The sequence below is a fragment of the Dendrobium catenatum genome, unplaced genomic scaffold (assembly GCF_001605985.2).
Source record: "Dendrobium catenatum unplaced genomic scaffold, ASM160598v2 fragScaff_scaffold_847, whole genome shotgun sequence".
Classification (NCBI taxonomy): Eukaryota; Viridiplantae; Streptophyta; class Magnoliopsida; order Asparagales; family Orchidaceae; genus Dendrobium; species Dendrobium catenatum.
In genome coordinates this window covers 3,298,281-3,321,424 of record NW_021319309.1, presented here as the reverse complement: position 1 = coordinate 3,321,424, position 23,144 = coordinate 3,298,281, and the positions used below count along the sequence as shown (strand labels likewise).

Genomic DNA, 23,144 nt, shown 5'->3' with positions numbered 1-23,144 from the left:
AAATTTCAATTTTTCGGTAAAAATTCGGGATCAATTCTTCGATTATCGGGTCAAAATCGGGTCAATCTCGCGTTTGTCCAATCAAATAGAAAGTTTCGTGTCAATTTCGGATTCATTTTCGGGTGCTTGGGTCAACCCGAACAGGCAACCCGATTTTTAAACGAGGTTGATTTGTTGAACCAGGATTTTTCCGGGTGGGTTCGGGTCGTGTCAAAAATTGACACTCCTACAAAATTATAATATTTTATTTTTGTCTCATATTAATTTATAGTTGATAAAATGAAATATTAAATTTTATATATACATATGTGTCCGCCTAACTTTATCGTCGAAAAGTTTCCAGTTATGCATGATTTGTCGCTCTATCCATGACCATCCTCCAACTGAAGGTATTCAACTTATGTCGTCGCTATTTGTTGTACTCGATCAAATCTTCGCTAACATTCAGCTAGGTGAATAATCCGACTCCATATTACGTCGGACTATTCACCCTTACAAAAAAAAAATAGGATGCTAAAGACATACTTAAATAAGAAAGAGATGTTATTTGCATGTAGCGAGAATAAGAAAGAAAGAAATCAAATTGGAAATGATTACTGGCATTTCACCACACTCTCTTGCTTTTGGTTAAGTTATGCTCCAACTAAGAGGTCCGGGTTCGAGTTTATGTGTATGAGTTGTGTGTGTGAATTTTCTTAAATACTAAATGTCCTTAAAAAAAAAAAATTCTGATTTTACGTTTTACTTTAGAGTGGAAAAGTTTTTCATGCCCAATATCTAAGATAAGCTACGAAGCAGCAAGCAGCTACGATGCGCTGCTCCACATCTCCTTACATCCTCCGTTCCTCTATCTTTCCAACGTTCCCGACCAACTCCCGCCCTCATTTTCTCTCGCCATTCCTCAGCAAGAATTGCATCAAAGAGGCTTTAACTAGCCCTGCCAGCCTTTCCCTCTGAATCTGCAGATCGCAGACTTCTGGCGTGCTCCGCGAGCGTGGCGCGCTTACACAGCCTCCGCCGCCAGTGGCGCCTGCGGTCGGCCGGAAGGACTAGGGCTTGTGGCTGACGTGATATGTTTGCGGATGAAGTGGTCGTGGAGGTTCCAGAAGCTCTGGATTAATCCAACACCGTCGCCGCTCTGAGATCGGTCTGTGACCCTTTGGGTTAAAACAGGTCGCCATCGCGCTTTCCTTGCTTAAGGGAGAAGGCATGGGCGCTGCATCTTGTGGCGACCCTACCTCTGATATTCTCCGCCGAGACTGATTCTCTATTTTCTGTGAGAAAGAGTTTAACAGGGGAAGTGATATAGATTTGTAGAGATTTTTGTGGGTTTATTGAGTGTCGTTTCATTTTGCAGTGCCAGGTCCGAGGAGGAGTTATCGCAGATGCGAGGTCAGTGCCAGTAGCTTGTTGATAACTAACCTTTTATGAGCCTGTGTGATTAATCTTATTAAGTACTTTTTATGATTGAGACACTCTGAACGTCTTCGTTAAGGTTGTTCGATTTGGTTTAAGCTTTTCTAATGACTTGCTTTGGTGGATGACTTTGGAATAGATGGGGTAAAGACGAGACAATGGGTCTCTCCAAGTGGAATAAAGATACTAGTGGTAAGATCATGTGAAGAGTGAAATGAAAAATAGGCTCCTCTGCTATTGGAATGTGAAATAAGAAAAATCCTGATATCATAGGTAGCACCCTTATCTATTGGCTTAAAATTTTGTTTGATCGGAATTTCATCTATAGTTTTCTATGTGTGCACTGCATTCTTTGTGATTTCTTTGTGATTTCTTTGTGCTCCATCATTTTTTACTTATGGGTTAACACTTTTTCATAAAACTAGAAGCTTTTCCAAACACCTAGAAATTTAATTTCTAACTCCCAATTAAAGCACATTATCTTCCTAATTGATAGCATTCGTAAAATTTTTAGATATGATTAAATTAAGGGTTTTATATTCATGAGAAACTTGATCATCATAGTTTAAAATAAAATATAGTTTATTACACGGTTTAGTTTAGGAAAATATTTGGGCATGTTGTCCTAATCTGTCTTTGTAAAAGCATATTCCCTCTCTCAAAAGCCCACCCAAATTACTTGAGAGTACAACAACAACAACATCAAGCCTTTATTCTCCAGTGGGGTTTGGCTACATGATTCTTTTTATCCTTGAGTCCTTTAAGAGTTAGATTTTCATTTATAGCTTAATAACAAAAAGACAATTTCTAATATGTTCTAACCAAGTATCTTTAGGGCTACCTCTACCTTTATTAACATAGGCAAGATCTGAATACATCTACTTCTCCTTTTAGGTCATCGAAAGGCCTACACTTTATGTGACCAAGCCATCTATAGGCACTCTTAATTGATTTGCCATTGGAGCTACTCTAACACTTTTCACGATTCATTCCAGAGTGAAGCCACTCATCCACTAACCTCGCTCATCTGAATACTTAACTTATTTTGTTTCTCCTTTTAATAGCCAACAATTCTGCGCCATATTAAGCATTGCAATTCTCACCATCCAATCTTATAGATTGTCCTTAAGATGAGTGGTATTTGCTGTACCAATGACTCGATTCATTCTCCACTTCAACCCCAACTTGAATACTATCTGATATTTCATCTATTTCGCCAGTCCCCGGATGTCTAAAATGTGTTTCTTTATTAAATGACTGATCTATTCAAGTCACAACGTCCCACTAATCTACTACTTCTAAAATTACAAACATTGCCTCCTAATTCAAGTTTTCTCAACTTCTCTCTATAGTTTTTATAACAATAAGGAATATCTCAGTAAAAACATACACATTGTACATCCTCTTTGCAAATGTCTAGTAAGAACATCCATGACTAAGGCAAAAGATATGGGCTTAAGTTGATACTGTGTATCCAACCAATATAGGAAAATACTTGGAGACAACGATGTTGTTGTCTTTGTAGTAGAAATAGATATACCGCGGCGCAGGCTTATGACTTGAATAGAGCATTATTAATTCCTGATAGGAACCCTAACGATCTTGAGTATTCCAGTGATTCCTATCCGGATCTTCGCAAGGTTTCGAGCTCCGTTTTCAATAGAAAACAGCCCACAATAGTGGAAAAAACTGAGAAAATAGGGAAGAAAAACGTTGAAAAACAATCGAGGAATCATTGTAACCACTTAGTAGAACGATCAAAACCAAAGCAAGATACATGTTCTTCAATTCGAGAGGAAAGAACACTTCCATAATCTCCGGCAAGCAAAAAGCCAAGCAAGAAAACCCTAGAACACAAAACTTTTCAAATCTTCAGTGTTGTTGAAAAGGAAAAAAAGAAAAAAGAAAGTTACCGATATGTAAACCTCGTAGTTGCGAAGTGGTGAGTGAGGCAGAAGGCTAAATCTTTAAACTCCTCAAAATAACCCCCGCTAATTAGATACAACGATATCTGATCAAAAATATATAGAGGGGCCCAAGGACTTCTCTAAGCCCTCTATCCCCTCCAAAAAACATCTTAAACCATGTTTGAATTCAAATAGTGGACCCGACCACGCGTCACCTTTCCTCCTTCGCCTGTTCCCATGGCCGTCTCGACTGGAGAAAACCGGACGCGCTGGGTCGTCCACGGTTGAGCCGGTCCGTGCATGCTGTCAATGGCGCAAAATAGCGCAGGCGCGGACGCGGCGCACACCTACGGCGCCATGTTCAGGCGAAGGCGCTGTGTTTAAAATAGCGCGCGTTATTTGCGCCACATATTGAGCCATGGCGGCATTGCGCACAGGCGCAAAATAGCGCGCCAATGTTTTGAGAGAGTTTGTTACTTTAAATATTTTTTTATTTAAAATATATCTATATTTAAGATATAACGAATTTCATTGCCTAATTCACGCCACAGATTTCTTTTGCTGCATCCGCCGAACCACATTCCCGCAGTCCCTAAGTCGAGGTCGTGAATCTATCCCGAAGTCGAAGGTTTTGTTTTCTATTTGCTGCATTCGCTATTCCACCAAATCCTATTCCCGAAGTCGAAGTCGTTGTTTCGCGAATGCGTCCGCAGAGCAGTCCGTTCTCCAAGATCCGCGCCCGCTCCTCGCTGTTTCCAATAAAATCTTTACAGCTGATCTCTGATTTGCAACCTCCGTCTGTTCGCAGCAGCTGTTGTTTACACGTGATTTTCTTACAAGAAATTAAGACTTAACAGTCATGCGCTCGGTAATCGCTAAGTAATGCCGCCGCTGGCTATGTATATGCTGGATATCGTCGTTACCACTAGTTACTTCTCTTGTCCCGCTGGTACCGCTCAGTACCAACTAGGTAACCAGCTCGTACAGACTAGTACACGCTCGGTATTGGCTAAGTGCAATGTCATGATACCGCTCGTAACCGGATGCTATAATGCTCGTACCCGCTCGGTACATGCTCGTCTCAAATAGTTACTGTTTTGTACCACCGTATAAGCTCGGTACAGAGGTACACGCCTAGTGTATCCGCTTCCTAATTTCCATACAAGAAATTCCTCTTGCGAGAAACGCTTATGCTACCCGCGCGCAAGCGAGCCAACGGCGGAGGTGCAGATAAATTTCAGAATGCTGCAGAGACTGGCTGTGACCGGTCAGCGTACGCCACATCCTGAGGGCGTACCCCTATGTGGAGGCCCCAGCAGCTCCCATAGTTAATTCAAGTTCTTATTATATTTATTAAAAATTTCAATCATATTATTTAATAATTTAATTATATTTCAATATAAACTACATAGGTAAATCCGGTTAAACTAAAAATTTCTTCAGCAGGCAATGCCTAGTGAGTGGTTAAAGAAAATTATATTCTTTTGGCACATAAATTTTTCTGTACAGACACCGGGCAATTTGGAGATTAACTAGAACGTGTCATATTATTCGATACACAACGAACATTCTAATTGATCTTTAGATCCGCACAGAATAATTTTTTTCTTAATGGCATATGCAACATGTCATTTTGACCTGACGTGATGGCATAGGTTTGTGGGCTCTAATCTGACTCGATTCAAGTTTAAAATTACAAGAAAGTCTCCCCGGCCCGGAAGCTGAAAACTTTGCAGACATATTATCATTTTACATCCAAATTAAATATCTGGGCCCTGTCTTATTAGATTGGGCCCTTATCATTTCAGCCCAAATTAATACCATAGCAACACCTAACAAGCTTCCGGAATCAGGAGTCAACCCGGTCAACCTATTAAACTCAACAAGGATTACGTTTATCTGTACGAAATTGAGATATCTTATCATGCGCATTCGCGCGTAAAATCACACGTTGGCTCACACGAGTAATTTTTAAAAATCAGGAAACTCCATAAGAGTCATCGGAGATTAGTAGAGTATGATCAATTTAGTTCTAAAATATCATATTTGCGTTGATCTAATACATTGATTATATAAAATTAATCTAAAATGATCCTTCGTATTGTAATTTAACATAAAATTGATCTAAATTTAGGATTCGTTTAGGACGGCTTTCTTTGTGCTTCTTAAACTAGCTTTTTATTATAAAAACAGAAAACTATTTTATGAAGCAATAAGAAAGCTGTCCCAAATAGAGGCGGAACCCCGTTGAGGTAATTCTTTAGGTAATTTATCATCTAAATTTATCTTTTAGTTTTAATTAGAAGGATTTTTAGGCAATTGACTACCTAAAAATTTTAAAATATTATGATATTTAGGCAATTTTCCTCAATATAATTAAACACATTATATAAATGTGTTATTGTTAGGGAATGATGTATCAAATACATAATTAAACACATTATGTAAATGTGTTATTGTCAGGTCGAACACTGATAGGGGGTGCTGCGGCGTTTAACATGAATTGCTTGCATCTGCCCAGGCTGCCCGCGCTCCTGCCCATCTGCACACGCTCCTACCCACGCCCTGCCTTCCCAGCTGCCCGCGCGACAACACCCGCTCGCCGGCATCCAGCCCACGTGCATTCGTGTCCGCTTCCCATGTCGGGTTGGGTCAACCCGGCAACCCGTGGGGTCGGGTCCAGGTTCAGATTTTCAACCCGTTTAGCTACCCGGGTTTGGTTAGGGTCGACCCGTTTAAACTCGGGTCAGTTCCGGGTTCGACCCGAACCCGACATGTGACCCAGTTTTGACACCCCTAATCAAAACGTATCATATCATTTTTTTTTCTGTATCAATGCTCGGTGACGTTGTGCACCAGATGACGGTGTGCGTTCTGGTTGATCTCCAGAACATCCAATAATTTTTCCCAATTTGGAAAGTCTGCACAACTCACGTAATTATGATGTCAATTTTAATTTTTAAGTTTAAAAATCTTTCTAAAAATCTTTCGTATTAAAATATTTTAATAATTGTTTCTTAATTATATCTCAATTGATATAATTAAGGCTTTGGAATAGCTTTCTTATTGCTTCTTAAAACAACTTTTTGGATACAAAAATTGTAATTTATATATTAAAAAAATATTTTAATAAGCAGTAAGAAAACTGTCCTAAACGAAACCTAAGGCTTCATTTGGGATGACTTTCTTATTTGTTTAAAAAACTAATGTAGAGAAAATAATTCTTTAAGGCTTCATTTGTAACAACTTTTCATCTTGTTTTTCGCTATTTTCAATGAATTTTTGGAAAGTAGTAATAAAACTATCACAAACGAAGCTTAAAGTTGTTGGAGAAAATAGTTTCCTAATAAAAAATTTCTTTGAAAGTAACAAAAAAATAATGGCCAAAATAAATTATGGTTTTGATCTGAAAAGCAAAGCAATTAAGAAATTTGTCTGAAATAAAACCTAAATATGACAACTCATGCCATTATCATTCACTTATTTACCTAAATATGAAAACTATGGCCTAAAAAATTTTTAATGATAGTTAATGAGTGTTTCACATATCATTCACTTGTTAACTTTCAGAGAGAGAGAGAGGAGCTTTTTTCCTTTTCTTGAGGTGAAATTATTCTGTGCGGACTCTGAATGCCGTCCGAAGGCAAACAGAATGAGCCACGTCGTCCCCTGCTCGGAACCGCGACTCAGTACCACTCAGCATCGAGCTGGGGGTGACGTGGAGCATTCTGATTGATTTTTGGATAACGTTTGAAGTTCGCACATAATAATCTCTAAGAAGAAGATGCTTTAGCGCCAAAAATTTTCTCTCAATTACTTATCTCCTCTCATCATCTGCTTTCTACAATCTCTTTTCCTCTCATTTGTCAAGTAATCCACTAATATCAAATACCTACCTTATATTTTTTTCTCAAACAATTCTGATTCACGTTAAAATTAAAAATATAAATTAAATTATCAAAGTTAAAGATTATCTTATCAAAATAATAAAATAACATGATTTTATTTAAGAACAAAAAATTTTGAGCACGATTTTATTGCTTAAAATAAATATTATGTAGTTAAAATATTAATATTTAATATTTCAGTTTTTTTTTTTAATATGGTCATTTATCTTAGTCATGTCATCTTACATAAAAAAACATCAAGAAGTTCTTGACATTTTTTTTCTTATGCTAGACCAATGATAATATCTGGTTTCTATAGAGAATGAAAACATCTTTAGGGTTCATTTAGTTATTTGAAAAATTAAAAATATGATTTTTAAGCAATAATTTAACATTTATTTAATTTTGATGTTATAATAAATGGGAAATTGGCATACATATGGCAAAATTTATTAAACTTATTTAACACCTAAATTTTAATATATATTTATATATCATCTTAATATTTAAATTTTGTTTAAATATATACATATAAATTGTAATTTTATTTATATCAGTTAATATTATAAATATTATAAACATTTTAATATAATTTGAGGATTTTAATGTCTAATTTTAAGTAAATATAAAAATCATAAATATTTAAATATGCTGCATCCTTTGTTGAAATCTTGGTTAAAATCATTATGGGATGGGGGAAGGCATATTTGGGATCGACTTTATGTATGTGAATAAGGGAAGGAGTTGTAATGGAACTTGTTTGAGAAGGCATTTATGAGATCAATTGCACGTAAAGGAAAAGTGAGTTCGTGAAGGGAGCTTATTGTGGGCAAACATCGACATGCATGGTCGACAAATTCTGCATTAGAAAAGGGTTAATGACAAAGCTTGTTGGACAAGGCATCAACGGAATTGCTTGCGTGTGAAAGAGCGAATGGTCACGTGAAGGCAGCTCAAAGGGTAAGAATTGATTGAACAAATTAGTAGTGTGCGAAGGATAAGAGAAGTTTGTGATCGGAGCTTCTTGAGGGCATGCATTGACAAAACCCTAAGTATGCGAAGGAGTTTGTCGAGAGCACTGGAAATTCGAATGTTTAAAGTTGATTAGAATAGGTAGTTTTGGACGCAATTCAAATGACAAGGGCTAAAATAAGATTCAAATAGTGTGGATTCGAAAATGATTCAAATGGACATGGTTCTAATGAAACTAGGACTTCATTTTCCATAAAGATTCAGTAAATACAAGAGGTTATTTCTTATTGGGGGGAAATTTCTACTAAAATAAAATTTTTAGATATATTTCTTTGAATGAATATATAATGCTAATATTTTATGACTTCCATGCATTATAAAGAAAATGGACATTGATTACAAGAAAGAAAATGATTCTAAAGGTAAAACTTGAACTACTAAATTATGTCCCAAAAAACAATTAAGTAATGATAAACTTCCCAAATTAGACATTTATTTATTTATTATATATTTATGTACAAAGTTGATGATATATCTTAAATATGAATAATTTTGGTTATAAGTTAGATCAAAAGCATCTTATAAAAAATACATAAATAGTGTAAGATATTTATATAAAAATGTAATATAATTATTTGGTCTATATAAAATATATGAAAATTCTATATGAATTGTGCTGAAATTTATAAAAAAAAAAATTCAAGATATAACTCTTATATATAAAACAACACTTAAAAATGTAGTTTCTTATTTTTAAAGTAAATTAATTAGTCTTTATTTTTTTGTAAAATGATTTTTTTTTTTTTTTGAGTAAATTAAATTTATCGGTCTGGATGCAGGTAACAGATTTCCAAGATTCCGGCTACTGCATCGGCATCAGCTGCAGCCTTCTCCTCGCCGACCCTCTCTTCCTCATCCGCTTCCTCCTAAAATGGGCACACACGCATAGCCAACTTACCGCCCCCAGCTCCCTCGCCACCTCCCCCATCTTCTACCTCACCAACTTCAGGCCCTCCCCTCTCCCGGCCCACCTCGCCGCCGTCTCCACCGTGGCGCCGCCCACCTCGACCATCCTCTTCCACCTCCCTCCCACCACCGGAAACAAATCTGGCGCTTGGCCTTCGGCAGGCGATAACTTCACCTTTCTGCGTAGCGACCACGCCGGTGGCGTAAAGGTGGAGTTTTGTGTGAACGGCGGCGAAGAACGGGGCGGAGGAGATAAGACGGCGCGGTGGGAGGAGCTAGGCGCCGGCGATTTGGTGCTCGGGGATAAGAATGTCCCGGTGGGTGTTTCGTATCGGATCGTGCCGGGTGGGGATGGAGCGGGGGCGGTGATTGCCATGGTGCCTAGCGATGGTTCGGATGTGTTGGTGAGCGTAACGGTTCCGGTTTCGGCCAAGCCTTAGGACTTGGAACTGAAGAAATAAGGATTTCAAATTGCTTTGTGAAATTGTGATGGATTTAATATAGCTTTATCAATCAAAATTTACGTTACACATATCAATTTACGGTTAGAAATTCAGAAACAATTTTTTAATATATATAATTTGAATGTTGTATTGTGGTTTTTAATATTATTTGCATAAGAAAAATACTATGATACAAGTTTTAACTTAGGTTTGCTGAAGAAAAAAAAAATGTTGACTAAAAGTAATTCGATGTAAAAGTAATATGTATTTGTAATATTTGAAGTTGTTTGAATGAATATAAAAAGAATGCATGAGATTATTATTTTTGTTTAAATTGAAGTAAAATGAATGTAGTGTAACATACAATAGTGGTGGTTGAGCAACGACGGATGGTGGTCGAGCAACAGCAAGGGATGGTGGCTGGTAGCAAGTTGCAGGGTGTAGGTGGTTGGCAAATGCATAAGCAACTCATCAGCGTCCGAGCGGGCTCCACCTTAGGTAGTTTATTGCCTAACGATATAATTGTTCATTTCTCTAACCCCTCACGGCATAAAACCACCCTAGCCCGCTCTCCTCTTGATTCAAACCTTCAGTTATCTCTCCCTGTTCGTTCTCACAACCCTTAATCAAGCATTGTGCTTTTGTCCAAACAGAAGCGGTGACCCCCTCTGCCTACTCAATCCCATCGAACATGTAGGTCGTCGTCCGAGTACAGCACCTCTGCACGATCCCTTTGAACATTGGTCTGCCTCCGATCACCATATGTCTTTTTGATCGATTGTCAAATTGAAGGCTCAACGTCATCGATCTTTGATCCATGTAGGAGGATTTCCAATTCGAAGACCCCACACCATCGTATCTTTGATCTGGGTGAGTAGAAACCACGACAAGTGCCTTCCCGACCTTCCATTGCGGCGAGGGGACACTAGAAGGCTACCGAAATTACGTCGAAAGGTTGCCATGTTTCTTTTTGGAATTATTGGAGAGTAATATTAATTAAATGACTAATTTATTAAATTAATTAAAAGATAAACTTAAAATTATCTAATTAATCTAATTAAAACTTTAATCATAAAATAAAAATCTAAACTTTAATAGTTAAAATAAAACTTAAACTTTAATTAATAATTTAATTAATCAACTTAAATTCCAATGAATTAATCAAATTAAAATTTCATTTAATTAATTGAATAATCAATTTAGATAAAAATATAATTAAATAAACAATAAATCAGTTATTTTAAAATGAATTTAAATAATGAACTAATTAATTGATTTAGATTGAGATTGAACTCGCATTTAATTAATTAACCAATTTAAAATTTCTTTTAACTAATTCATTCAATTTAAAATAAAATAAAACAAAATCAAAATCCATTTAATTGAATAATTAAGTAACCAATTTAAAACAAAAATAAAATCTAAATTAATTGAACAATTAATCAATCAATCTAGAATGAATTTAAATTCTAATTAATTAATTAATCAATCAATTAAAATGTCTTAAAACTTGATTAATTAATAAAATTAAAATGCAAGCAAAAGAGAAAACTAGCAATATTCACACTAATCAACCCTAACAACACACGCCAACCAAACTCCTAAAAACAAAACACCAAACACTAAAACCAACCTCTCAAAACAAAAAAACAACACAAAACTAAACCCTCAAACTTCTCCAGTGCCCCAAATCCTGTGCAAATTCCAGGCACTTGTGCAAACTCTCTAATGCTTTGGGGCAAGCTCCAAAGCAACATGAACTTCTGCAAACAAAGAAGCAAGAAAATCAATACTATAATAGTAAATTACTATTCTAAACATATAAACTAAAGTTTAATGTTAGAATAGTAAATTACTACAAACCAAAATACATGCAATCCAATCTACTATAAAAGAAAACAAGCAAACTACTTTCAAAGAGAAGCACAAAGTCCTAAAAAATCTATAGGCTACTTCTAAGTGAAGCCATAAGACTCACTATTTAACAAAATTAATGGGCCGTTTAGTTTATAGAGCTAGGTTGTAAGACTCATCTTCAAACCACTTCTAAACACAGAAGCCGTAAGAGCTATCCAAAATAGACAGACGTCTTTCAAAGAAAGTTGTAAGACCTGCTATTAAGGCTAATTTCAATGAAAGTTGTAGGACTCAACTCAAATTCAAAAATTTGGGCTACTTTTCACTAAAAGCATATGACTCACTTTTAAAATAATCAGGCTACTTCTATTGGAAGTCGTAAGCCTCTTACCAATTCAATTAACCTTGTAACTTTTAAATGAAGTCATAAATTTCAAACTAAATAAACTACTAGGTATTATAACATATGTAAGCCCCAAACCACAATAAAATTACAACCTCTAAATCACTTCAGTTTATTCAGGATTTCTGAAAATAGGCAACTCATGACTGCTAATCAAATTCTTTGGACAATATGATCAACAATTATTAGTGTTGGTAAACTGAAACCTATGGTATATATAAGATTGTGAAACCATATATCTTGATCGGGTTTACATTCTTCTCCCTCAATTGAGACTAAAACACCTAAAACTTTCCATCTATAAGCAAGAGTTATCTCTTATGCGTTAGAAGGGGTAATTAATAATGAGGACTTGCCCTCATAGGAAGTAAAAATATGGATCTAAATAAATACTGACCGATGTACCAAGCTCAGGAGAAATATGGTTAACTACAATATGCCTTAAGGAGATTTGAATCCTAAGTCTTCAAAGTAGTTTTTAATACAAATAATTTTTTGAATTTAAAAATTTTGTATTATAAATCTGCTTCATAAAACCGTAAAAAAGCTATCCTAAATAAAGCCTTAAACAAATTCAAAGTGATATGGTATTATGGTGGTTGCAAAAGCAACTCACTTTTAGCCATGGTCCATAAAATTGAAAAAAAAAAAAATTATATCAAGATACCTTGATATAGAATATATCAAGAAGAGTTTATTGAAAATTAGTGATATTATATATTTGACCATATTTGTTTAAAACATCATTCGCCCATTATTTGCTTTGAATATTAATCAAAATTTATTATGACATTAATCAAAATATATTTGATTTATAATCAAACATTATGCAAAGCTTATTTTAATCTTATTTGAATTTTTAAAAAAGGTTTGAACAATAATTGAAAAAATTCAATCACAATTTGAGAATATTGCAATCAAGGTTTAAACAAGATTCACTCAATGTCGTTCAAACAAGTCACAATAAGGCTGGTCAAGTTTAAATAAAGGTTCATAATTTGTATAGAGTTCGAACAACCTTCAAATATGATTAAAAAATTTCATGTATTTGAACTCAATCTCAGAAGAAATTATTATGTATGGAGATCAAATGCAGAACGCCGTCCGGAGACCAAGCATAATATGTCACATCAGCGGTACTAAGCCGTGATAACGAGTGTTATTGAGCCGCGATACCGAGCGAAGTATGATGTGCTGCATTCTATTTAGTCTACGAACTACGTTCAATATCCGCCCAAAATAATTAATCCAATCAATGTAAGTTTGTTGGATTCCTAAGACTATGGAACCAATTTTGGTTGTTACAAAGTGGAAAAATAATCAGCGGTCGAAAGCGGTAGTAGCATTTTGCCATTTTAGCGCAATAAATAAAATATATGACATTTTTTATTTTTCTTTAATTTCAAAGGCATATAAAGTCAATTTTGCCTTTGAAAATCATTGAACTTTAGTTTTGATTACGAATTTATCGATCATATACTTCGGGGCATTTGCTGAGAACGGAAACTTTCCGGTCTATCGCAGTCGCGGCCATGGGAGCTTCTCTTTTGTAGAAGGATCCGAAGCTGGAACCTGTTTTTTTCCCTCACAAAATGAGTTTTTTCTCCCGAATCCTATACCCCTTCGGAGGAATTTTTTGACCCTAGTAATGGAGAACCCCTTCAGCCTCAAGGTTGGTCAGGTCTTCACTGGCTTTGGAGTCGGTTGCGGGATTGGAATTGGTGTTGGGCGTCCTATATACTTTGGTGAGCTGCTTGTCTGGATTCTGAACCAGATACCCGTATTTTATCTAATTCTTCTTCATTGGATCATGGATATGAGAAGTTTTTTCTGGGTGGAAATGGCAGCGAGGATGCCCCTAAACCTTCTTCTACTCGACAATGTGTGGTTCGATTTGTTTCTTTTGTTCTGTGCAAGTTTTTTAGATTGTGTGTGTCAAAACACGTTTGCGGAATTTTGTCGAATATTTTATATGCATGAAGTTTGTTCTATTTTTCATGTTCTTTTGCCGGCCGATCTAAACTCTAAATGTGTTTACCCGCTTTGTTTATAGTCAATATTCTGAATGTATTTTGTTTATCAATATTGTTCATCTCCTTCTCATGTTATTACAGTTCTTAGAACGGAATGCACTTATCTCTCAAACTGTAAATCCTTCCAGCATCTACCCAAAACCCCCACCGCTGCTTCCTCCTTTCTGTATCTGTAAATAGAGGATAACTTAACTTACGTTTGAAAGCTTATTTTTTGTCTTCCAGCTATTCAATTTTCTTAAAACTTTGTTCAGATTTGTTTGAAGTTTCATCTATGGAATTTTATTTTGCGTTTTTTAACAGGGGCAATACCAGTTTTGCAGCCAGTTCTTAGTGCTACAAGAGGTGCCACAGATGCTCTATCTGGTGTTGGGAGACATGTTAATGATTCTGTATGAACCCTCATGTTATTCATTATTTCAAATCATTTTTATTTTTATTTTTAGCAATTGTAACCTTATATTTTTCTACCTATGTATTCAGCTTAAAAAGCTAGGAATTAAAAGAATTGAAGCAGGCGTTGGGTGCGGGGTTGGCATAGGACATGGCTTCGGAGTTGGTATGTGAAATCTTCGATCTATATATAACTTTCTCGTTAATAGTATACTTCTTGCCAAGAAAAAACTACTCCCCAGCTAAAATTCCTGTTGATATGAGAAACATTCTTAACCTATATCTTTATAGTTAGATCATAAGAGTTCACTTCAATTGTTCTTATGCTTTCTTGCTAATTTTATATTAATGAGTGCATGTAGTATCCATGTTTATGTATGGGCCATTGGTGCTATTTAGTTTTGTTTTGCTTGCATATGCTCACAAATATAGATGATTATGTATAGTTATTTTTCTTTTTGCATGTTTTTGTAGCTGTTCTTATATGAATAAAATAAAATAAAATTAGTTGTAGAATAATTGATAGAGTTACATGTACATGTATCATTGTATCCTAACATAGAAATATTCAACTTTTAAGGATGTCTCATACCCTCATGTTGGATCCCTACGTCAATGCTTCGCAGATTAGACATTGTATTATATACATGAAAATGTTAGAAACTATTTATATAAATAATGAATTATATGCACCTCCATGGGGAATCGAGATTGAATTTGATAGGCTTTTGATGTAGCATAATAGCATTATGCTAGAAGATTATTTATTTTTGTATTATTTTATAATTTATTCAGTTTAATTTAATTTAATTATGTAGATCATCTTTATCTTAAACCAGACCATAGGAATTTTAGGATTCATCTAAATTTGAGTTTGGTTTAAATTCAAATTAGTTTGTTTGAATCATTATTTAAAAATGTGCACCTTGAGGCACATGCAAAACATCTAGAAGCTTACGCCTAAAAAACTGTTTAATGCTAAAAAATTGTTTAATGCTCATCAAGGTGGGAGAAAGAGGCATAATCTCAATTGTTTAATGCTCGATGATGTGCACCTTGAAGAACATGTAATGAGGCACATGCCTCTACTTCAAGGTTTGCATGAAAATTTTGGAGGATGATGAAAATCCCTTGGATATTACTGATGTGCCATTGGATGACGAATGATTTATGGAAGGATGAAATAGAGTTTCACTGTCATAACTACAAGACGAAATTTTTAATATTGACTTTTTTGATATAAGAAGTAACAAGAACAACATAAGTTAATAAGAAAGTAATAGAAAATGTTAGCAGAAATTTTTATATAATAGAAATTATAAAATGTTAGTATAGTATTTGTTTTAAATAATTACAAGTGAGGGTAGTGGGAGCGAGAAAGCAATTAACTATGATTGCTAACCATTAATTATCAACGTGGAAAATTGCTTGTGCCACATTTATTTTGTTTGTTTTAGGGTTTTAGGGTTTTAGGGTTTCGATGAAACGATAAACTAAAAGCAATGGCTCAAATTAAAGGTTTCATAAGTGGAGGACTTGCATGCAAGGTTACAAAAAATCATGGATATTTGTGTATTTAAGATGGCATAAACCTCTAAGGCCCCTGGCTTCAGGCACTAGCGGAGCACTGGGTGCCCAAGGAAGAGTTTCTGTCTTTGAAAGATTATCCCAGTCACATTTTATATAAGCCTCTTTCTATTACGCAAAAAGAGTTGTGTCCCGGTAGAGATTCCAAATTTAGCCTTCCTAGGGGGACCCTTTCGTAGTTACTTCGAATCAAGAGGTAATTTAACCTTGAATTAACCTAAGAAGAGAAGAAAGGAAAGGTTAGATGAAAGGAAACTATCTATAAATGAAAAAAATTGTGTTTGAAGCCATTTGCAACTTTTACTTAATATGAATGAAGAAAAAACTCATCAAGCCAGCCTAAACAGCCGGATAAAGCTATGAGGATTTTGATTTTTTGTGCATGGAAGTCTGATTATAGTTGTTCACTTTCTTCATTGGTTATGTTTACTTCTATAACTAGAATTAGGCATATCAAATGCACAAATATGAAGAAGGCAATGCAATGCCATTACGTTTACAGTGGGGACTAAAACATTTTGGTGACAGGCATTGCCTTGAAGCCGTGGGTTCTTCAACAAATTCAGACTTCTATTACTGTATGTTTTTTTAGCATTGCATTCTCTTCTTTTTATCCTTTACTGTCTTATTTTTAATTTCTTTTTGCCCATGCTTTATAGGAATCAGTAATGAAGATCATGAAGAATATGGGGTTAGCTCCTAGCTCATCTTATGTCAATAACTTCATTCCTGGCTCCACCCAAAGTGGCAACCTTCAAGCCTCTGCTGGCGGTCTCTTTGATCCATCTAAAACTATGCTAAGCACATTTCAGCACTCAAGGAGTGGTGGAACCATCAACGATATTGGCTCTAATATTTTTGTGCAAAAAGACACTTTCTCAAGTACACCGCCGGCGAGCCGTACTGAGAAGTTTGTTGAAAATTTCTTGCAGAGTTCTGCTTTCAAAAATGAAGCTGAAGCAGATCTAGATGAAGAGGTATGCTGGCAAATCATGTCCATTACATTTCCTTTTTTTTAATCTTATAGTGGAGTTTATTTTGAAGTTTTTTTCTTCGCTATTCTTTTCTTAATCGTGTTATAATTTAGGTTTTGTTTGGGATGACTTTTTTATTGCTATTTAAAATAGAGTTTTAGTACAAAAATTAAAATTTTTATACTAAAATTCTGTTTTAAGAAGCAATAAAAAAGTCTTTTCAAATGAAATATTAATTACCTAATATGGTAGTTTATGAAAAAGTCTAAAAGAAGTTGAAACCTTTTATAAATTTAAAAGTAAGTTTAAATTCAAACGTTAATAGTCTACTTCTTGCCAAGAAAAAACCACTCCCCAGCTAAAATTTCTGTTGATATGAGAAACATTCTTAACCTATATCTTTATAGTTAGATCATAAGAGTTCACTTCAATTGTTCTAATGTTTTCTTGCTAATTTTATATTAATGAGTGCATGTAGTTTTGTTTTTCTTGCATATGCTCACAAACATAGATGATTATGTATAGTTATTTTTCTTTTTGCATGTTTTTGTAGCTGTTCTTATATGAATAAAATAAAATAAAATAAAATTAGTTGTAGAATAATTGATAGAGTTACAGGCACATGTATCATTGTATCCTAACATAGAAATGTTCAACTTTTAAGGATGTCTCATACTCTCATGTTGGATCCCTACGTCAATGCTTCGTAGATTGGAAATTGTATTATATAGATGAAAAAGTTAGAAACTATTTAAAGAAATAATGAAGTATATGCACCTCCATGAGGAAACAAGATTGAATTTAATGGCTTTTGATGTAGCATAATAGCATTATGATAGAAGATTATGTATTTTGTATTATTTTATAATTTATTTCAGTTTAATTTAATTTAATTATGTAGATCATCTTTATCTTAAACTAGACCATAGGAATTTTAGGATTTATCTAAATTTGAGTTTGGTTTAAATTCAAATTAGTTTGTTTGAATCAGTATTTAAAATTGTGCACCTTGGGGAACATGCAAAACATATAGAGGCTTACGCCTCAAAAACTGTTTAATGCTAAAAAAACGTTTAATGCTCAATAAGGTGAGTGAAAGAGGCATAATCTCAATTGTTTAATGCCCGATGATGTGCACCTTGAAGAACATGTAATGAGGCACACGCCTCTACTTCAAGGTTTGCATGAAAATTTTGGAGGATGATGAAAATCCCTTGGATATTATGGATGTGCCATCGGATGACGAATGATTTATGGAGGATGAAATAGAGTTTTACTGTCATTACAAGACAAAATTTTTGATATTGACTTTTTTGAAGTAACAAGAACAACATAAGTTAATAAGAAAGTAATAGAAAATGTTAGCAGAAATTTTACATGATTAAAATTATAAAGGGATAGTATAGTCATTGTTTTAAATAATTACAAGTTAGAATAATGGGGGCAAGAAAGCAATTAACTATGATGATATTTCTAATGAAGATCTTTTAAGTAATGAGAGTGAGAGAGCCTTCTAAATTCGTGGTCTTATGTCATAACTAATTTATTTAAAGACATGTTCACGTGTTTATCTTGGACTTCTTTTTTATGTTTACTTGTTTGTCTTATATATTTTTGCTTAATATTGAGTACTTGTACTAATTATTGTGTCACTTTTGGATAACTCTAAAATGCTTTATTAGGGAAAAAAAAAGATCTCAAATTTTTATGATGTTATTTTTTATGTATTTCTAAGGATGATTACTTTCAAATGCTTTATTTTTCATATTTTTAATTATTTTAATGATTTAATTTCAGGCTTACACCTCAAAACGCTTTGAGATGTATGTTTCACTTCACAAAAAGAAAGCATAATACTCAATTGCACAATTTGAATCATTGGTTTTAACCATGCAATCTATTTTTTTTATAAAGATGGGTTGCTGGTTTTTATTTAAATTATTAATTGAAGGATGAAATTTGAAGACTCTTTCTTATATTGTTTACTTCATACTAGCCCCCTATTATATTATTTCTCTTCATTCACTATAATTTTAGCAATAGTATGTTCATGCTATAATGCTCGGGTCTGGTACAGTAATTTATCCCCTCCTTTTCTTTTTCCCTTAAACTCCCACTTTTCTCTCCCTTGGATTTAAGGAAAGAAATGAAGCCAAATTTAATAGGTGGAAAAAAGTTTATTCATATAAAAAAGATGATCCATCTAAAAAGATGATCCTTTTCCAAAAATGATCCTTATAAAAAAAATGTTTGTTCTCATCATCAAATTGGCTTGAAGAAAAACTCATCAAGCCAACCTAAACAGCCGGATAAAGCTATGAGGATAATGACAAGGATTTTGATTTTCTGTGCAGGGAAGTCTGATTATAATTGTTCACTTTCTTTATTGGTTATGTTTACTTCTATAACTAGAATTAGGCATATCAAATGCACAAATATGAAGAAGGCAATGCAATGTCATTACGTTTACAGTGGGGACTAAAACATTTTGTTGACAGGCATTGCTTTGAAGCCGTGGGTTCTTCAACAAATTCAGACTTCTATTACCGTATGTCTTTTAGCTTTGCATTCTCTCCATTTTATCCTTTTACTGTCTTATTTTTAATTGCTTTTTGCCCATGCTTTATAGGAATCAGTAATGAAGATCATGAAGAATATGGGGTTAGCTCCTAGCTCATCTTCTGTCAATAACTTCATTCCTGGCTCCACCCAAAGTGGCATGCTCACTAGCAACCTTCAAGCCTCTGCTGGTGGTCTCTTTGATCCATCTAAAACTATGCTAAGCACATTTCAGCACTCAAGGAGTGATGGAACCATCAACGATATTGGCTCTAATATTTTTGTGCAAAAAGACACTTTCTCAAGTACACCGCGGGAGAGCCGTACTGAGAAGGTTGTCGAAAATTTCTTGCAGAGTTCTGCTTTAAAAAATGAAGCTGAAGCAGATCTAGATGAAGAGGTATGCTGGCAAATCATGTCCATTACATTTCCTTTTTTTTAATCTTATAGTGGAGTTTATTTTGAAGTTTTTTTATTTGCTATTCTTTTCTTAATCGTGTTATAATTTAGGCTTTGTTTGGGATGACTTTTTTCTTGCTTTTTAAAACAGAGTTTTAGTATAAAAATTAAAATTTTTGTAATAAAACTATAAACTATGTTTTAAGAAGCAATAAAAAAGTCATCCCAAACGAAACCTTAATAACCTAATAAGAGTTTATGAAACAGTCTAAAAGAAGTTGAAACCTTTTATAAATTTAGACGGCTTTCTTATTGCTTCTTAAAATAGCTTTCTAGTCTAAAAATTAAAAATTTTGTACTAAAAAATTGTTTTAATAAGCAATAAGAAAGCCGTCCCAAACCAAACCTTAAATTAAGTTTAAATTCAGATATCCTAAAATTGAAACCAACAATCAGTTTCCTAAAATTCTTCTTCCAACCTAATCTAAATTCAAACCCAATCATCCAATTAAAATTTCAACTCCTATACCACTGAAAGCAGCTTCTGAATGTGTACTAGTTGGCTTTTTTTTTTCCATCACATGAACAAGACCGGGAAGAGGTATTTTCATGTGAATATTAAACCCCACAACATTCTAAATAAGACCCAAATATTTGATCAACTCCTCTTAAATCTATACAATCTAGCCTATTTGCAAAACCTTTATTTGACCCAAGCCTAATATAATTACTTCAACCAAACCCAAATATCCTAACCTAAAGCTAGCTTCAGTCAACCTACACATCAATTAAATCAAACTATGAAACGGTCAAAGATGTCCTACACCTATGATAATGTTCTTAAAAAACACGAACAAGAGTATTAATATTATCAATAATAGTGATTTTCTTTTCATTCATCTCTTCCTCCTCATGTTTATGATAGATTTCTTATTTATATATCTTCTTTTGGATGATTTCACTGGCTTTGTAGTATGGTTGGAGATTTCCATTTCTTCTTTTAGCAATATTTCAATTCTGCAGAGTAGGGTTCTTTGTATCCTAAGAAATTTGATGGAGTGCGGGATATTTGCTTCTAGTTATTAATATTGAGTCTCGTTTATGTCAATATAATCATATTTAGTTACTTTTTTTATGTAGTTTGTTCTTGCCATTTTTGGTCAGTAAAGATAAAAAATATGTAAGATTCTTCTCATTTATGTTTATACGCAGGTTCGAAATTTGCGTGCAGAGAATAGTGCTCTTCAACTGGTAAGTTTAAAATGACTGGTTTGTCCTGATTAGTACTATTAATTTTTGCATAGCTATTCGATTTTATCCAAAGACATTTTATATAAATGAAACTATTTATTTGCAGTCTTCCGGTAAGCGGATGTACTTCGTTTGTAAGTACATCCGCTTATTATATATAGTCCTTATTTTCTAGAAACTTCTTAGCTTATTATTTATATTCATTGCAAGGAGAAAAGGATAGGAAAAAAATTTATAGCTTTTTGAAGTCTTTGTGCTTGTGTTGGTTCCCTAGTTTTATATATCTTCTAGCAGATTCATTTCTTCCAATGATTCACTACATCAAATATGACATTAGAGATGAAGCCTCTTCATGTTTCAGTACTTTCTTTCAATTTATCTATCCTTGCTTCTTTAGATGGGCACTTTAATTTGGAAATTTTTTTTGGGTATTTTAGGTCTCAAAGTCATTGGATTTATTTTGAAATATTTGTAATATATAGAAAATTAGTCAAATTTTATATTACATTCAATCTCAAAATAAATACAATGATTTTGAGATCCATTATATTCAAAAAAGGTAATCAAATATCCTGTGCCAATTGGCTTGGCACCTCTACCAAATATAAGTGTTATAACCTGGTTTTGTTTTTTCTTCCTTTACCTTGCCTGTGAAGGGAGACCTTTCTCCTGTTTTTCCTATACCTACCCTTCCGTACTTACCTCACCCTGTTTGGCTTGCTATCTGCATCCCAAAGGTGTCATAGAGTGTAAAGCAAAAGAGATTCAAAGTTGAGCTTATATACTAGTAGACAAATTCGTTAACTTTAACCATGAGAATGAATGCCAACTGTTTGATATTCCAAAAATTTGAGGTAAGATTAAGGCTTCGTTTGGGACGGCTTTTTTGCCGCTTCTTAAAACGGTTTTATAGTACAAAAATTTTAATTATTAAACTAAAAAGTTGTTTGAAGAAGCAGGAAAAAAGCCGTCCCAATGAAGCCTAATTGAACACTCCTAAATGCCTTAACAGTTTCTCCGTCGTGCTTCCACTCCGTCCAAAAACCATTACTTGCAGACTTTACTAGCCTTTGGTGGATCTGAAATGTTCAAGTTTACATTTAGGCTTCGTTTGGGATAACTTTTTTATTGCTTCTTAAAACAGCTTATTAGTACAAAATTAAAATTTTTGTATTAAAAAGTTACTTTAAGAAGCATTAAGAAAATTTTCTCCAACGAAACCTTACTGCCATGCTATGAAGAGTTTATCACTTAATTAATTTGCTTTGCTCCTACTCTTAATAAGACAATAGAAAAAAAAAAAAAATCTTGTTGTTTTTGATATAATGTTATCGGTATGCTTTTCTTATGTTTGTGCTTTAGAACTTGACCCTAAATAGTTGAACTCGTCGATATGATTAGTTGCTGAGGCATCAAGAAACCATTGAAAAATTGATGGATGAGAACCAAAAGTTGCACAAGGTACTCATTGAAGATCTAAAAATTCCACCCGACAAGCTCCAAGCAAATAGTGCCACAATTGCTAGCTCTGGTTATCCTTGTATTGACTGTTTCGAGTGTCGCAGAAGAAGAAGAAGAAAATTTAAGACATAGCTCAAATCTTGTGGAAGTTTTTCTTTTTTTTTCTCCGGAACCAGAAGCAAGTTTCTGACATGTAATGTCTTCATTTTGATGGCTCCAAAGGGCTGAGAAATGGTAAATGATTATGTATCATTGGAAAAAAATAGAAGGGCTGAGAAATGATTGCTTATACTAATAGAGTTTTGATTGATATGTGCTTTTCTTTTTTTTTTAGATTTTGTTTGGGATAATTATTTTATTGCTTTCTAAAATGACTTTTTAGTAAAAAAATTTAATTAATAAATTTTTTATACTAAAAAATTGTTTTAAAAAACAGTAAATATACCGTACCAAACAAAACATTAATCTTTTCTGCTTATAGATTTTAGAGGCTGTTGACGTGCTTTCTCTAGATTTATTTATTTATTTATAGAATTATATTGTGATAGATATTAAATGTCATTGTATTTTTCTTTTAATTTAAATTTAATTGTTTAATTTTTAATCATTTAAACTCAATTTAAGATCTTATAATAC

General features: G+C 33.9%; 2 protein-coding genes across 3 annotated transcripts; both read left to right on the top strand.

Annotated features, from left to right (window-relative positions):
* Positions 1–9,018: 9,018 nt before the first annotated feature.
* On the top strand, positions 9,019–9,910 carry LOC110113643 (the record flags this gene model as incomplete). Its single annotated transcript, XM_020846302.2, is given in 1 exon segment — positions 9,019–9,910. A coding segment is annotated over 1 exon segment (570 nt), but the record flags the coding sequence as incomplete, so codon positions are not given.
* A 3,353-nt stretch (positions 9,911–13,263) lies between these two features.
* Positions 13,264–22,820, top strand: LOC110113612. 2 transcript variants are annotated; one of them, XM_020846256.2, is made up of 7 exons: positions 13,264–13,596; positions 14,188–14,276; positions 14,368–14,443; positions 16,393–16,442; positions 19,468–19,797; positions 21,009–21,047; positions 22,449–22,820. In XM_020846256.2, the coding sequence occupies exons 1-7, from the start codon at positions 13,500–13,502 to the stop codon at positions 22,638–22,640; spliced, it is 873 nt and encodes a 290-aa protein (XP_020701915.1). In that variant the 5' UTR covers positions 13,264–13,499; the 3' UTR covers positions 22,641–22,820. The 2 variants fall into 2 exon arrangements, with proteins under 2 accessions (XP_020701915.1, XP_028552673.1); XM_028696840.1 differs by lacking the exon at positions 19,468–19,797 and adding an exon at positions 16,524–16,841 and having other exon boundaries at positions 13,272–13,596.
* Positions 22,821–23,144: the final 324 nt, after the last annotated feature.